This window comes from Daldinia decipiens (genome assembly GCF_022478715.1).
Source record: "Daldinia decipiens strain CBS 113046 unplaced genomic scaffold F4813scaffold_30, whole genome shotgun sequence".
In the NCBI taxonomy this organism is placed as follows: Eukaryota; Fungi; Ascomycota; class Sordariomycetes; order Xylariales; family Hypoxylaceae; genus Daldinia; species Daldinia decipiens.
Genome location: NW_026054573.1, coordinates 178,716 through 195,087, shown reverse-complemented (window position 1 = coordinate 195,087; position 16,372 = coordinate 178,716). Strand labels below are relative to the sequence as shown.

At 47.8% G+C, this 16,372-nt stretch overlaps 7 protein-coding genes across 7 annotated transcripts; 4 read left to right on the top strand and 3 right to left on the bottom strand.

The window, feature by feature from the left end:
• Window positions 1-110: 110 nt before the first annotated feature.
• F4813DRAFT_179815 (RNA polymerase Rpc34) lies at window positions 111-1,642 on the bottom strand. The gene is made up of 2 exons (XM_049239299.1): window positions 1,306-1,642; window positions 111-1,217 (listed from the first exon to the last, which is right to left on the bottom strand). Exons 1-2 carry the CDS (start codon window positions 1,545-1,547, stop codon window positions 338-340), a joined length of 1,122 nt encoding a protein of 373 aa, XP_049097304.1. The 5' UTR covers window positions 1,548-1,642; the 3' UTR covers window positions 111-337.
• Window positions 1,643-2,103: 461 nt separating this feature from the next.
• Window positions 2,104-4,590, top strand: F4813DRAFT_367600 (uncharacterized protein). Its single transcript, XM_049244193.1, has 4 exons — window positions 2,104-2,382; window positions 2,479-2,777; window positions 2,862-4,126; window positions 4,191-4,590. The coding sequence occupies exons 1-4, from the start codon at window positions 2,312-2,314 to the stop codon at window positions 4,341-4,343; spliced, it is 1,788 nt and encodes a 595-aa protein (XP_049097303.1). The 5' UTR covers window positions 2,104-2,311; the 3' UTR covers window positions 4,344-4,590.
• Window positions 4,591-4,669: 79 nt separating this feature from the next.
• Window positions 4,670-5,836, bottom strand: F4813DRAFT_367597 (Ctr-domain-containing protein). Its single transcript, XM_049244192.1, has 3 exons — window positions 5,588-5,836; window positions 5,043-5,500; window positions 4,670-4,972 (listed from the first exon to the last, which is right to left on the bottom strand). Exons 1-3 carry the CDS (start codon window positions 5,741-5,743, stop codon window positions 4,915-4,917), a joined length of 672 nt encoding a protein of 223 aa, XP_049097302.1. The 5' UTR covers window positions 5,744-5,836; the 3' UTR covers window positions 4,670-4,914.
• Window positions 5,837-7,281: 1,445 nt separating this feature from the next.
• F4813DRAFT_382087 (uncharacterized protein) lies at window positions 7,282-9,905 on the bottom strand (the record flags this gene model as incomplete). Its single annotated transcript, XM_049245757.1, has 5 exons — window positions 7,282-8,201; window positions 8,259-8,545; window positions 8,652-9,428; window positions 9,606-9,677; window positions 9,790-9,905. The coding sequence occupies 5 exons, from the start codon at window positions 9,903-9,905 to the stop codon at window positions 7,282-7,284; spliced, it is 2,172 nt and encodes a 723-aa protein (XP_049097301.1).
• Window positions 9,906-10,221: 316 nt separating this feature from the next.
• Window positions 10,222-12,725, top strand: F4813DRAFT_179680 (MFS general substrate transporter). Its single transcript, XM_049239298.1, has 6 exons — window positions 10,222-10,760; window positions 10,819-10,895; window positions 10,957-11,289; window positions 11,342-11,996; window positions 12,068-12,343; window positions 12,397-12,725. The coding sequence occupies exons 1-6, from the start codon at window positions 10,491-10,493 to the stop codon at window positions 12,508-12,510; spliced, it is 1,725 nt and encodes a 574-aa protein (XP_049097300.1). The 5' UTR covers window positions 10,222-10,490; the 3' UTR covers window positions 12,511-12,725.
• A 144-nt stretch (window positions 12,726-12,869) lies between these two features.
• F4813DRAFT_179631 (FAD/NAD(P)-binding domain-containing protein) lies at window positions 12,870-14,914 on the top strand. Its single transcript, XM_049239296.1, has 4 exons — window positions 12,870-13,741; window positions 13,814-14,124; window positions 14,216-14,547; window positions 14,636-14,914. The coding sequence occupies exons 1-4, from the start codon at window positions 13,026-13,028 to the stop codon at window positions 14,735-14,737; spliced, it is 1,461 nt and encodes a 486-aa protein (XP_049097299.1). The 5' UTR covers window positions 12,870-13,025; the 3' UTR covers window positions 14,738-14,914.
• F4813DRAFT_179643 (pyrazinamidase/nicotinamidase) lies at window positions 14,915-16,023 on the top strand. Its single transcript, XM_049239297.1, has 3 exons — window positions 14,915-15,151; window positions 15,254-15,919; window positions 15,978-16,023. The coding sequence occupies exons 1-2, from the start codon at window positions 15,092-15,094 to the stop codon at window positions 15,875-15,877; spliced, it is 684 nt and encodes a 227-aa protein (XP_049097298.1). The 5' UTR covers window positions 14,915-15,091; the 3' UTR covers window positions 15,878-15,919; window positions 15,978-16,023.
• The last annotated feature ends 349 nt before the right edge of the window (window positions 16,024-16,372 follow it).

Genomic DNA, 16,372 nt, shown 5'->3' with positions numbered 1-16,372 from the left:
TAGGCCACACAAAAAGGCATGAGGAAACTCAGGGGGGGCCAACTTGCGAGACAGTTCAACCAGCAATTCGTTAGACGCTAGGTAGTTGTCAATAACATGTCTTGCTTCAAATTATCTATATCTAACCTAAGTTCGGTGATACGTCGTTGTAACTGTAGCCTGACTATCCTGGCTGTACTAATCAGCATCGGTGGCTTTGTCCGGATCTGGTAAAACTCTCCCCATGTTTTTTTTCGTCCTTAGTTGTGACACATGTATTTTCCCCCTCCATCAAACGCCGTGCTATGCTATGTCGGAAAGCAAAAACGCCACTTTTACCTTAAGTATACATTATACCTTATAATAGCCATTTGTCAAAATATTCACAACCCCCCGCCCATACAGGACCACCTTCTTCGCACAGCTCAAAGACAGGGCATTTGCCGCAAGGTACGGTTGTCAAGCCATTGGTTCTCGGCTCCCAGAAATCTTCGCTGTCTAGCTTGACCATGTCCGGATGTTGCTTAGACACACGCACGGCCCTGTAGCCAACTCGGTCACCAGTCTTAACCTCCTCAATCCTATTCTCCCAGATGAGAATGTCGATAAGCTCCTTAACATGTTCCGTCTTCAGCGGCTGTCCTTTGGCTATGTGCATGGAGACGATTTCCGCTGTGATCTCCTCAGCCGTGGGGTAGCCCATATAACCTGCAGGTAGAGGGAGGCGGAGGGCTCCGCGGACCTTAGATGCGGGAGCTGTAGGACGTGTATTATCATCTTTAGACATTGCGTCTGCGGAACGTTTCTTGCTCTTTATCGCGGCCTCGGATAACCCGCCTCTTATTATGCCCTTCTTCGGCAGGACTGGGCTCACGCTTCGAACGCCTCGTTCTCCCGTACTTCGATAGCTACCCCTATCCTTTATAATGCGCACTACCACGGCCTGCAAGGTGTCGATGAAGGCCTCGTCGAGATATTGATCAGTATACCAGGGGCCTCCTGTTGCGCGGGCAGAAGGCTGCATGTTGAACTTGATCCACATCTTCTTAGACATATTCTCGACGGTAGTGAACTGCTGGATGAAGCGCTTAGTCTCCAGCTCCTTAAGCGCCTTTCGCAAGGCATTGTCTTGGAGGTTAAGGCGCTTCTTTATGTCCTGCTGCCATGCGCCCTCAGCACCGGCCGAGTCGATGATTTCGTAGACTAGGACCTGGTCCTCGGAGGTGAGGTGCTTATACCTATCGAGAAAAGATTAGATGGCGATTAAAATCAAAAGTAGGCAGGTAGATATAATAAGAAGGATAATAGGAAGAATACTTTACTTACTTGGCCGCCTCGGCCTCGGGACGGAGTCGCCATGCTAGGCCACTGTGGAAGTGGACGGGAACGAAAAGGCGCTCCCGCGTCAGAAGTTGTATGATTTGTAGGAGTTTCTTTACATCTTTGGGCGGAACGACGTCGAGCGCCATTAGGTCCTCCTGAGAGAAAAACCTCTCGGGATTATCTCTACAGGCATCTTCGCAGGCGGAGTAGAGCTGAGTTTTGAGTATCGAGGTCTGGTCGTCCATTTTGAAGAGTGGTCGAATCGTGACTCATATGTTAATTGTAAATTGGTGATCGGTGATGAGTTCAGTGAGACTTTATAAAGCGGCGCGGAATATGTATAAAAAAACGCGCCAAGCTGAAGCGGACCTAATTCCAAAAAGTTAAGAAAGGATAGAGGTACATAGTTGCTTAACGCGCTTCTACCTAATATGTCTAGGATGGAGGACTTGATATATGTGAGGCTAGGAATGGAAGAGTAAGAGGTGTATGTGAAAATAGATTAGGAGGTAGGTTATGTAGGTACCTAAGATCAATTGAATCCAGACGACGTGCCCCGCGCAACCAGAGGAAATATTTCTTATCGCATGTTGGTCGCGCATGCTTGAACGTAGGAGGCATGTACCTAGGTATTGTACCTAAGGTAGGTACTAACCTAGGTAGGTTAAGGTTCCTAGCAGTGTTAGCGCGATACGCTGATACAACTGATACGCTATCGCTATCGACAAGCAGATGCAGCTTTCCGTCAGGGACCTCAATACCTACCCCACCGTAGAAAGCTCTCGAATTCATCGCATTCAGCCCTACATAAAAAGATCCAAGTCCCAGTGGTTCCATTCCAAAGTTTGGACATCGCAACTTACAAACAACTTACAAACAACTTTACCACATCTAACTTCTGCTTTGCGACTATTTCTTCCCTCTTCTGTAAGATTTTCTCAAGTTCATACAATATTCGTCCAACTTAAACACAACAACTGCGTGTGGAGAAAAGTAGCATCCACCCACCATGGCCTCTGTAGACGAGCTTAAAGCTCTGGGCAACAAGGCTATTGCCGACAAGAAGTTCGATGAGGCTATGTAGGTTTTTCATGTCCATATAATATTAATCTTTTTAACTTTACAACCCAAGTGACCAAGAATTTTTTGAGAACCCTAGACTAACAGCTCTCTTAGTGATGCCTTCACCAAGGCCATCTCTATCGACCCAAACAACCACATTCTTTACAGCAACCGATCCGCTGCTTACGCTTCCAAGAAGGACTGGACAAATGCTCTAAACGATGCCGAGAAGACTACTCAGATTAAGCCAGACTGGCCGCGAGGATGGGGTCGCAAGGGCGCAGCCCTGCACGGTTCCGGCGACCTTCTAGGTGCTAGCGACGCCTACGAAGAGGGTCTCAAGCACGATCCTAACAACGCCGGTCTAAAAAGTTCTCTTGCCTCCGTCCAGCGCGCCATGGAACAAGAAGCCGGTATGTAAATACCTGTACCCTGTTTCATCGTCCCTTCAAACATATATCTTCGTATTTTTTTTTATATATACTAATTCTCTATAGGCGCTGGTTTCGGTGGTGATCCTACAGGTGGACTCGGCAAGATGTTTAGCGACCCTAATCTCCTCCAGAAGCTGATGAGCAATCCTAAGACCAGCGGTTTCTTTGCTGATCCATCCTTCATCGCAAAGATCCAGGCTATACAGAAGAATCCCCAGAATACACAGGAGCTGTTCAGCGACCCTCGAATGATTCAGGTATTAGGAGTCCTGATGGGCATCGACATGAGCATGGGGGGCCCGGGTGACATCCCGGGCGCTGCCGCTGCCGCCTCTTCATCTGGCGCTAAAGAGGCAGAGGAAGACGTTGAAATGCCGGACCTTGTTCCAGTTGATTCGAAATCCCAATCCAAATCAGAACCGGCTAAGGCTCCCGAGCCAGAGCCAGAGCCAGAAGTAGATGAGGAAGAGCTTGCCAAGAAAAAAGCAAAGGAAGAGGCCGACAAGGAAAAGGCATTGGGTACCGAAAACTACAAGAAGCGTAACTTTGACGAGGCTATAAAGCACTATACTAAGGCCTGGGAATTGCACAAGGACATAACCTACCTCAACAATCTCGGCGCCGCTCAATTCGAAAAGGGCGATTACCAAGCCTGCATCGATGCTTGCACTAAGGCTATCGAAGAGGGCCGCCAGATATATGCTGACTTTAAGATGATTGCCAAGTCATACGCCCGCATTGGTACAGCCTACGAGAAGCTAGGAGACCTCGCAGCAGCGATTGAAAATTACCAGAAGTCCCTGACCGAGCACCGAACACCCGATACTGTAAACAAGCTCCGCTCTGCCGAGCGTAGAAAGATCGAGGAAACCAGGAAGTCCTACATCGACCCGGAGAAGGCTGAGGAAGCTCGCGAGGAAGGTAATAAGAAGTTCAAGGAGCAGGATTTCCCTGGCGCTGTTGCGGCTTACTCGGAGATGATCAAGCGTGCTCCGGAGGATCCTCGTGGATATAGCAACCGCGCCGCCGCCTTTGTCAAGCTATTCGAGTTTCCAAGCGCTCTCGAGGATTGCAACGCGGCTATCAAGAAGGACCCCAAGTTCATCAGGGCGTATATTCGCAAGGCCCAGATTTACTTCGGCATGCGTGACTACTCCAGGTGTATCGACGCTTGCAACGAGGCTACCACGGTGGATAACGAGCATCATAAGAACGCTAACGCGCGAGAGATTGAGCAGCAGCAACAGAAGGCTCTGCAGGCTATGTACTCTGCCCGAGAGAATGAAACAGAGGATCAGACTCGGGAGAGGTTGATGAAAGACCCCGAGGTAAGTACCGAATACACTCCCATAACTTCGGACAGAATAGGGACGGCTAACCCGCGCGTCGTAGATCATGAGCATCATGCAAGATCCTGTCATGCAATCTATCCTTCAGCAAGCCCAGTCCGACCCCGCGGCGCTACAGGAGCACATGCGTAACCCGAACGTTCGTTCTAAGATCCAGAAGCTGATTGCGGCCGGTGTGATTCGAGTTGGACGATGAGCGTTAGCGTAGTGGATGGTCTTATTTTTCTACTTAGCTACTTTATCTCATTAATTTTCACAATGGTTAGGGTTGGTGGTTCGTTGGCTGTAGTAGCATGTAAGGGCATTGCGGAGCCGTAGGTATTCATGGTAATTGCAATTCACGATACTGGCGTTGAAAAATGCAAAAAGGTGGATTAGGGAATGAGGGTAAATGAATTTACGCTAATTAACGATTCCGACATCCTTATAATTCTCACCAAGCTTTAACCATAGCTTTATAATTTTCGTGATATGTTACAATTGCTTAAGAATAAATGCCTTCACTTGACAATATTCGTAAATATCACTTCGGATAACGCCAACTTTGGTATATCCGTTTAGATGTTAGAATAAACGTATACTTATTATGCGACGTAAACGGTCCTTTATCGTACATATATACCTCTACTTAGTCTGCATTAAACCCCAAGCCTGCGTTATTATGTATTCCGGAAGTCCACCTTCTGATATTCTAACAGAATACTCCCATACCCTAATTTTAGTCCTCTAGTATTACACCGATCTCGTTCGTATCACTTCGGTAGGATTTAACCATGACAGCCAGTGGCGCATTTTCCACCATTAAAGCTAGCTACACCACCACCCCTTTTAGTGATAATATTAGCCTCCGATGCCTAGCATTGGCCCTCGTCAAGCCTTGAGACATTGTACTCACCGAGGGTCTATATGTTCCCATTGTAGTATGAAGAACCCTATGAAAGCGCCGAGGATGATGCAGATGATTACGTATCCGTTATAGTACATAGCAAGCAGCATGATCCAATAAGCCAGAGCAAAATGAAGCGTATGTAGCGAAGCGCGGATGGCCTGTTGCCAGAGCTTCGGCCTAAACGGTGTGACACGGACGAGGGCCGTGGTGCCTTCTTTTGCTATGAGAGCCCCGTTGGTGGTATCCGAGGAGTTGTTCACGGTCGTCGCGGCGAGGGCGCTCGTGGCCCTTATGTGCTGGCGGATCAAGTGTTGGTCGTAGATCCTAGAGGCGCGGCGTAAAAACTCGAGCAGAATCACGAGCAGCACAGCTCCAATACACAGGCCTGCAAATCCGCCGCGGGACTTGACTTGCCAGGTTTCCGAGAGGAAGCAGGCGTCAATGGTTTCCCAATTCCAAAGCATCTTACGCTCATGGTCTGTTAGCGAGGTTGGACGAACTGGGTAGGTAGGTACCTATGCGACTCGTCGTATTGGAAGTGAATATCTCACAGAGATCTTACATTCCCCCATTTGCGATTCCATACCACCCATGCTATCTACACCTCCTGTGCTTGTCGTGGAGGTCGGCATGGCGGAGCTAAACGTTGATTGTATTGTAGATGAGACCGAAGACTCTATAGATGATGGCATAGACATCCCGTCCATTTTTGCTGGTGGCTAGTAAGTAAAATGCTATCAGGATAAATTTGGTATTTGTAGAACAGTAGCAACAGTTAATAACACATGAAAAAAATCAATCAGCCACAAAGATTGCAAAAGACCGTCAAGTACGTACGACCTAAGCCTATACCTATTCAACTCTTTGTCGCCGATACCACCGATACTCGGCTCGTTCTTGACGCTCCGACGATCGCCATGGGCAACAAAGGGGCTAATTTGCCGTAAGTAACGTATTCTACGTACCGAGACCTTCGATACGTTAGGACACAAAGCCTTCGCCTCCCTATTGCGTAGCGAGTCGGGGTTGGATGAAAGAATCGAAGCGTCAACCAGAAGGGAACTTATTTGCCTTGCCAAAACGCAAAAGTCTCGCATGGAAGTTGCCTCGTCTTCTATGATATTATAGTGTGCTCTATAGTTGCTACAGTAAACTGCTTATAGCAAATGGGAAAATGTTCCAACATTTAGAAATCCAGTATAACCAACCTTACCTTATACTGGGTTTCTTAATTCTCAATTTCGTAATTACCTACCCCTTTTTTCCATGGCGGCTTGTTTTTATTTCCGGCTGTAGTTATAACAGTAATAACTGCATAACTACCTACCTACTTGATAAGGTTAAGACTGATAAAATTGTGGTTTAGTTAATTAATAACCCCAAGTTGTGTGGTACTCTAATCATATAACTACCTAACTAGCTAAATCAATTAATCGCTGTTTGTATCGACCTTTGATATAACCTATGATTGTTTGAGACTTTCGAATGAGTAATTTTTGTTTTCGATATACCACTGCTTGCAAACCTTGGGAATAACGTGAACATTGTCAACAACGTTACCATCTCCTGAGACAACGCAAGGCTCGATGTGAGCATTTGCTGTTTCGCCATCGACGGGGTCTGAGGCGTAGACGACGTGTGCGTGGGTTATCCAAGGTTTTGAGATATCTTTATTATCGGGAAATGCCCAGTTTGAGAAGTTTGGCATGACAGGATAATGGCCCAATAAAAACGAATTAATATTGGTATTTTAACAGCACCTGTGCAGCTTCCTATATAACTTACCGCCATTAATTTTGGGGACGTAGGAGTAATATTTAGATCCTTTTAATATATCGTCGAACGGGATGTTGACGCAAGGTTCAGATTCATCCGCAGGCGTTGATACGAAAAGATTATCTTTGTTGCCTGTTCTTCCTTCATCTAATTCCCAGTAGTTTCCGGCTATGATACTGCTAACATAGTATACTACATTGTAGTGAACACCACCTTCGTAAGAAGCGTGTAGGCGTAGCATTGGAATTTGTGGATAATGCGGATGAAATATTTCGACCTGGTTTAAAAGGTCTCCACGTCTCGTGTCGGTTGGTAAAGTTACTGCCGGGATAATAGTGAAGTTCACCATAGTGAAACGACCCTTTTTGTGGACAAGTATAATGTTTTCAAGTATATAAGTCTCAGTATAAAGGGTATTATTACACCATCGGTCACACACATCAACGTAGCAACTCATAAAGGTCTACTTCTACGGAGGCTCCATACCATCCATAACAACCGTGCCATAGTCACCCGGCCCGTCAAAGAAATTCTGATCCATGCCCGATCCCTCGAAGAAGTCGCTCGCCCACCAAGCGCCGGGACTCCACTCCTCGAGCGAAAATTGGGTAGAAACGTTCATTCCCGAGGGCATAGGAGGCCAATTTCCTCCCATGCCATTACTGTTGCCCAGGTCAACCTCCCTAGCAATGTTGGCATTTGATGACAGCTCAGGTCGACGACCCTCGCCACCTACGGCGGCTACCATCTCGGCCCATCTCTCCAGCTTAACGCGAGTACTCTTTAGTTTCCTCGCGGCCATGTCCCATATGTCATTCTCGCAAGCTAATCCCCTTTGTTTTTCGCAGGCCTCCCGTGCCTGCTCGCATCGCGTTACCATACCTTGCAGAATACCAGTGGCATCTATCCGGAGCTCGGACTGAGAAAGTAGGTGAGACCTAATAGTACGTACTGCGGCAGGAATTGCGGGATCTAAATCTATGTCTTTAACTCCGACTGTCGGCACGGAGACCAGAGCCGCACCGCTGCAACCTGGATCGCTTCGTACAATCTGTGATAATGCAGAACTCGTCGCCGTGGTTGGGGTAGATGTAAAACTGCGTTCGGGGCTTGTCAGCTTGGACCAGCGGACCAGCATTATTACAGAGTTGATGAGCTGAGCCGAGATAGGCATAGGTAAGACAAAGTAATCCGCGACGTCAATAGCCAGCCAAGCCTCGAACCAAGCCTTGAGCGCGGTGCCAGATCGATAAAAGACGTCGAGTGAAGAAGCAGAATCTAGAGTTAGAGACGATAACGAGTTCGATATTTTTTCGAGGAGTGTAGCATCGATCCGCGGCGGTTCCCATAAGCGTAAAGAGGCCGTATTAATATGGCACATCAGCAGCTCTATCCTTCAGTTAATTTCACGTTTCTCGAAAGTATCATACAAGGTACCTAGCTAACTATTTGATAAGAGATGACGGGGTAGTGATGCTTTAAAATTCTCTATCTCCGCGTGAAATACGCTGGAATACGCGCTCATAGGGGCACGGGTAATACCGGCCAATTCGCTCTCATCGTGGTCTTTCGCGTGTAGTTGAGAAATACGCTCCGACATATGCTGGATTCGCACCAGGTGGACGAGGAGCGAATCAGTTCCATACTCCTGATCGGCCTCAAGCTCCCGAAGACATTGATCTATGTACGGCGTATATTTTGGCGGCTCGATCCGTTGAAACGAGAGCGAGACACTGTTGCGCGTGAGTATGATCGAGTACGTTAGAGAAATATATCTTGCCCGCAACTTCTACGAGTTACTGGGTCAAGCAAGAGTGGTAGCAGTTCATTTTGACTTACACCGATGTCATATACCAGACTCCGCAGACTGCCCTCCTCTCGTCATTCGTCCTACTTTTCGGGGCTTCTGGAGTCGAAATCAATAACTTCGTCTTTTCCTGTAATTCAGGAGGCTTGTTGATGCCGAGGTCTGCTACTAAACTGTTTGCTAGTGCGATCAGATTGTTCATCTGGGCGTGCATTATACAATGGTAGTGATAGTATCCCACGACCAAGAGAATCGATTGAAGTATTTCCAGAGACCGCTCTGAACGCATAAGCATCTGCTCAGATATGTGTCTCATTATGAAGTAGTTCTGTGACCTCAGCGAGCTTAAGTTACGATAAGACGCGATCATTCGGACCGTGGCGAAGAGGAAAGGATACTTTAATGCTAATTCTGAAGCCATGAATCCTGATGGAAGTACGACAAACGGGTAGTTAGGTACAAGCTCGTCAACGAATATCGACAATAAGACCTCGTCGGACTCAAGGGAAGCAGGACTCTCGCCGGCTTGAGTGCGGCAGACACATACACGAGGGGCATGTTCATTGTAATAATCAGGAATTGCAGACGGCTGTCCATAATTTGAGCCTGAAGATTGACTCGGAGAATCGCTGCTAATTCGCTTTCGGCTCTGTATTGGCGCCGCATCTGCGGTCGCCTCTAGTGATGATATAGATGTAGTGGATTTAGCACCCGAAACCTGCCTTAACGGAACAGGGATATCCCCTGAGTTGGTGGCCTTGATAAAATCGACAAGGCTATTAAGTCTCTCCTCGAGCTGTGCTGTCTTTCTATAGTAAAACATAGACTGTTAGTCTTTGCCTTTACGTGTGGACTACCTAGCTCAAAGACCTGTCTAATACTGGCGATGATCAAAGAACACACTAAAAAATGACTATTCCGACGATATGTGTATACCATCGCCACGAGAGCTGACTATAAACTTCTAGAAATAAGAGATTGCTTACGAGGGCCTGCTCTGTCGCTTTTTCCTCGGCTTATGTATCTGACTGGTACAATCTTTATCTAAACGTTCACATCTATATCCTCCAATATACCATTAGTAAACTGAGTATAACACGAGAGTGCACCAGCACAAGGCTCTGGCCCTAAGCTTAGAAAGCGATTGTATGCAAGGGAGAATATACTCACCTATCACATCTAACGCCCGACCGGCTGCTTGAGCGCAGACATTTAGCCTTTGCGAGAGCACATGGCGAACACGCTGCTCCCCATTTGGCGATAGCGGAGTTCTTTGGTTTATCCATTAGTGCCACATAAAACAAGATGGCACATTCGATGATAGAGGTTACAATCGCCGGCGGACTTTCAAAGTGTAAACCGCAAGCCGTGGTGAGATGACTGTCAGTGTTCGAGGATGGTCTTCAGGTATGCATGGTTCCAGCGAGGGGACGGAGATTAGAAATATTCTCCAGCTTCCGGTCTCCACATATGACCCAAGATGTTCTTACTACCAAGCTTGTGTTAGTCCAGATACCCAGATTGGCGTAGCTAGACTAACATAAATACGGGAGAAATAGGTATATGCGACCTACAATAATGCAACTTCTGACCCGGACTTTTAAGAAAAAGGCCGGCTGACTGAAATGTGTGGTTCACGTTCAATCATTACAACATCGTACCCCAGCGCCCTCATGCGGATATCGGTTATCTTAAATTCTTACGGTGATAGTCCTTATTATTCGCAGGAGAAGAATTGTATAAATTGTTTTTAACATGTCCCGATACGAATTCTCGGAGCTGCATCTCGAGGCTGATATATCTCGGCCAGGGGTGACCAGCTAGGGACTAGTTAACGACGACTTACACGGGGCTTTGCTCAGCCCGTAACGATGAATAATCAACAGCCAGAAAAAACTAGTTCGGATACTAGAGATGTAGAGTCCGCGATCAACGTCGACAGTCCTAAGCTCGAATATGAAAAGATTGATGGCGGGGAACATAGCCGTGACGACGTTGGCGTAGTCCCCCAAAATGACGACCAAACCGGAAGCGGGAGTACCAGTCCTCCGCAGATGAGCGGGTTGCCCTTCTACGTGGCGATGGGATCCGTTACCCTAGGCGTTCTCTTGATGGCTCTCAACAATACAGCTCTAGGAACTGTGAGGAAGACGCTGCGACATTCTTGGTCACGTACATATGTGCTTACACTTCTACTAGGCCATCCCCGCAATTACCGCAGAGTTTAATACCGTGGATGATGTTGGGTGGTATTCTTCGGCGTCTCAAATAGCAAAGTAAGTTGGAAGTCGAGAGCGTATGTCGTCTGACAGTGCGAGGCTGACAAGTCTGGCGAAGCTGTGTCATGGTACCGTTTGTTGGGAAAATATATAGGGGCTTTCGGATCAAGCTCGTATTCATTACCTTTATAATTATCTTCGAGATTGGGTCCTTGATTGCAGCGCTATCGACGTCCTCTATGATGCTCGTCATCGCCAGAGCGATAAGCGGCATAGGGGGTTCCGGGATTCTCAACGGTAGTTCTACGATCGTCGCCGCCACCGTCCCGATAGCGAAGCGGTCGTTTATAAACGGCATCATACTTGGTTGTTTTGCCGTGGGCCAGGCGGCGGGCCCTCTGATCGGCGGGGCTCTTACCCAGGGGCTAACATGGCGCTGGTGCTTTTACATGTAAGTCGGCCGTCGCTATTTTGGCGTTGATACTCGAACTGACCTTTCTTAGCAACCTGCCCCTGGGTGGCCTGGTCGTTTTCCTGTTCGTATTTGTAGTCAGGTTACCTGTAACAAGGCTCTCGGAAAATAATACATCTCTCCTGGAGCGGGTCCTTGACCTCGACTTTGTCGGCTTTGCCATCTTTGCCGCAGCGGCTATAATGTTCTTGATCGGCTTGCAATGGGGCGGCACTAAATACCCCTGGAATTCACCGACCGTTATTGGACTTATGTGCGGCGGAGTGGTAGGCTTTGTAGTCGTCGGATTCTGGTTCGCTTACAAAGGAGATTCGGCCTTATTACCGCCCAGGTTACTTCGTAGCCGCATTAGCATCATGATCACCATCACCTCGTTCCTGCAAAGCGGCGGGTCCATCAATTCGTTGCTTTGGCTGCCCGTCTGGTTCCAAGCCATCAGAGGCGTGGACGCTCTACAGAGTGGTATAATGCTTCTTCCTATAATACTGTCGCAGCTCGTTGCGTCTGTAGTATGCGGGGCTCTCGTTCAGAAGACGGGCTATTACCTTCCGGAAGTCGTCGGAGGGAACGCGCTGGTGGCGATCGGAGCCGGTTTGACCTCGACCTTTTCTCTAGCTACTTCCGACGGGGAAATAATAGGATATCAGATCCTCATGGGAGCAGGTCGTGGCTTTGTCTTACAATTGGTGTGTGATAATATTTGTCTTACATCTGTCCTTTACGGTGCTAGGGAATACTGACGATTACATTTATTTAGCTTGTCCTTGCCATGCAGGCGAACGTGCCTAGAGAAGACGCCTCGATAGCAGCCGCGTACGCTACGTTCTCTCAGCTACTTGGAAGCGCCATCTTTTCGGCTCTCGCGAAAACCATCTTCACCAGCTCTATAGGAACAGCCCTCCAAAAGTTTGCTCCCGACATCGATCCGAGCTTACTGATTAACACCGGCGCGACTGAGATAGCCAGAGTTATCCCCCCGAGCCAGGTAGAAGGTGCTCTCCTAGCATACAATCAAGCCATCGACTATATATTTGTAAGAACACTGACTCTGGCATGGTATCTCATCCTTACTGACAAATCTATCAGTATCTCGGATTCGCTGGCGCAAGTTGTGCTTTTATAACCGGCTGGGGAATGGGATGGAAAAATTTAAAGGAGGTGAAACAAGAGAAAGAAGTTGTGGAAAAGGATGTCGCTTAAGTTAGGTAGCGATACGATGCTCCAGCGTGAAGTACCTATTAATGGATAGAGGAAAGGTTTATCAACGAATAGTTATACCAATTAGATACCACTTTTACTGAATATTTAATTGACTGATAAGATCTTGGAACCCTTAATTATCCTTCTTGATGAGAGACATATGTAAGCAGCACTGCTGACCAGGTGTATACCTACATATGTTTAAGCAATATTATAAGATGTTGTTATAAGACACCGCTAGCAAGCTTCGTCTTAGATCGTCGGACTACCTTATGTACCTACATATCTGCTATCTGGGATCAGAGCATAAATGGTCTAGACTCGCCTAGAATTGGTAATAAGATTGCCAAGTCTGCAATGCTACTCTGCATTATTATTCAATTGGATAATCGACAAGGGGGTCTCGCTAAGAGGCTGCCTATAGTAGAAGCTTAACCTCGCGATGAGGTCAGTAACAATATTGAACAGCAAAACGGAAAAACAACAAAGGTTTAGATTACCGGCTTAATATAAGAATGGAAGAGTACGACTTCATCATTGTCGGTGCTGGGCTCTCTGGAGTCGACGCCGCTTACCGCTTGAAGACTCAGCTGCCAGACTGCTCCTACACCATTCTGGAAGCACGGAATGAGGTCGGCGGTACTTGGTCATTCTTCAAGTTCCCCGGTATCCGGTCGGACTCGGACCTTACATTGTTCGGCCTTCCGTGGCGACCGTGGATACACGATACGGATATGGCCGAAGCGCATCTTATCAGGGAGTATATAGAGGATGCTGCACGGGCTGAAGGTATCGACAAGAAGATTCAGCTCGAGCACCGGGTCACCGGCATTAGTTGGTCTTCGGAGGAACAGCGGTGGACTCTGGCGGTTAACGCAGACGGCCTCGCAAAGGAATACAAGGCTAAATTCATCATCACCTGCTCGGGGTATTATGATTACGCCAACCCGCTGAAGGCCGAAATACCCGGCATCGACAACTTCGAGGGCACGGTCGCGCACCCTCAGTTCTGGCCTGAGGACCTCGATTATGCCAATAAGAAAGTCGTCATCATCGGATCCGGCGCTACTGCTATCACTATGCTACCTGCCATGGCCGAGACGGCGGGCCACGTTACGATGCTTCAAAGAAGCCCATCCTATGTTATTAGCCTGCCCCTATCGGACCCGGTTGGGAGATGGATAAGGAAGCTTTTGCCAGAGAGTATTGCTCACTCGCTCAACTGGTGGCGGTTTGTATACCTGATATCTATTCTTTTTTTTTCTTTTTCAGCTAACTACCTATATTAACTAACGCCCTGCAGATGTTTTATCGTGGAACATGTCTTTGTTTACTTCTGCCTCACCTTCCCTAGTCTAGCAAGGAAGCTCGTCGTGCACGACATGAAGAAACAATTACCCGCCGACATTGACGTAAATGTTCATTTCAACCCCAGCTACAACTTGTTCGAGCAACGAGTGGGGCTGTGTCCAGATGGTGACTTTTTCCGAGCTCTACACCGAGATAACTGTGACATTGTCACCGACCATATCGAGACGGTTACGGCAGACGGCATTCTTACCAAGTCGGGGAGGAAGCTCGACGCAGACATTATAGTGACGGCCACGGGTCTTCGTAAGCATTGCGTTTTCCAATGCGTTTTCTAATGCTCTAGCTCCCCCTTTTCACGTGTTCGATTGCAGAATGCTAACCCGGGGAATACCAGACGTCCACCTATTTGGAGGCATCACCCCGATCGTGGACGGACGGCCTGTGGATCTAGGAACTTGCTATGCTTGGAGAGGGGTCATGGTTACCGATGTACCAAATTCCGGAGCCGTGATAGGGTATACGATAAGTTCCTGGACGCTCGGTGCTGATACCAGCATCAAGCTGCTCATAAAAGTATGGAAGCATATGCAGAAGACTGGCGCTACGTCAGTTGTGCCGGTCAACGCTCAATCCGACCTTGCTTCGTCAAAGCCGGTCGTAGAACACAGCTCGACCTACTTTGTCATGGCACGGGACAGGTTGCCCAGGATCACGGGCACATCTCCGGTAAGCCTCATCTCCTATATTCCAACTTGACTTATTAAGTATTCACAATAATCCTACTCTATTCGTCAGTACTGATTTTTCGCTATAGTGGTATGGACGCACGAATAGCATATATGACCATCTGAAGCTGTGGTTCGGTAGTGTTACAAAGGGGTTGCAGTACACGTATCCATCAAAGAGGAATGACTGAACGTTATCCTTTTATGATATGTAGGTAGCTTTTAAGGCTGGTAGAAGCACTTAAATGAAGTTGACTCCAAAGGTCAATAATTACCTAGGTTACATAGGTACCTAGGTATGTTAGGTACATAGGGGGTAATTATTGCAGGAGAACCTCCCCGCAATAACCATCCAAATATATATCGTTGGAGGGGTAGAAGACTTTATCTTATCGGATCTGGCATGTCATCATTTGACATTTTTCTAAAATATCGTGTTTGCGAGACTTTGATTTTTATTAATCATCTAAAAAGCCTAGGTAGTGCTATTCAGAGCCTACCTACCTATAAGGTATCCCTACTGTCGAATAGAACAGATTCTAAACATGGCCAACTTTAGGCCCGCATTGATAGTAGTAGATCTCCAAGAGGACTTCTGTCCTCCGGTAAGTATACCTTACCTACCTACCTGGTTACTACCTGGCTACTACCCGGTTAGGTAGTTTTGCGGCTGTTGGTAACGAGCTGACTAACATAACAACGACCAGAACGGTTCTCTTGCAGTGACCAATGGTCGCGATATCGCGCCACTGGTCAATAAACTTCTAGCCTCCCCTTTCGTGATCAGGATCGCGACTAAGGACTGGCACCCGCACGATCACGTTTCGTTTGCGGCAAATCACCAAGGCAAAGTCCCGTTTGAGGACTTGATCACGATCGTGAACCCATACAACGAGGCCGAGACGTATGAGTCGCGACTATGGCCGGTTCACTGCGTGCAAGGCAGCCCGGGAGCAGAGTTGATTCCCGAGCTACTCACCAGTCAGATTGACATGGTTCTCGAGAAGGGAGCTGACCCGCGCATCGAGGTGTACAGCCCGTTTTATGATCCCTTTAAGTCTCCGCGAGTTTACGACAGTGGCATCGTGAAGATCCTGAGGGAGAAGCAGGTCACTGATGTGTACGTGGTGGGGCTAGCAGCAGACTATTGCGTCAAGAACGCGGCGGTCGATGCGGCGAAAGAAGGCTTCAAGACCTACTTGGTGGAAGAATGCACGAGAGCCGTTGATCCTTCTGCGTGGTCGGAATGCAAGAAAGAAATTGAAATATCCGGGGCTAAAGTTGTTAGCATGGACGGCCCTGAAGTAAGCCGACTGATGACGGCGCAGTAACAGGGTGAAGCTGAAGGGCTTCTATCTTGGTTATCCAGCGGTGTATGTAGGAGTACGGACCCGTAGCTATTACTATAATTCTCCCTGCTTACTGACGTAGGTCCGGTCGTCCGGTCGTACGGGCGTTAGACAACGAGGCCGGTGGCGGACTGAAGAGAGTACCTGATGCATGTATGATTATCTTCCTATCTTCCCTAGGTTAGTGGCTTTTCTACGTGGGGGGTGGATGTGCGATGGATATGCGATGGATGGTAGCACGAGGGTCGGGAAAGATAAGTCATATGTCTCGGTTTCGCCGTGTTGGTTTGAGATCGTCCCGTTGTATGGAAACATCTACTATGTCGTATCGATGGTTAATTCCCAAGACCGCCATTGTGGTTGTCACAACCCGCCTAGGCTTCTTTTAGTAACGGCCGAGATAGTTGTACACGTAGTGTAATTTGACCACATCCTCAAGCTACTGGTATGTATCTGGACTTCCTCTACATATGTATT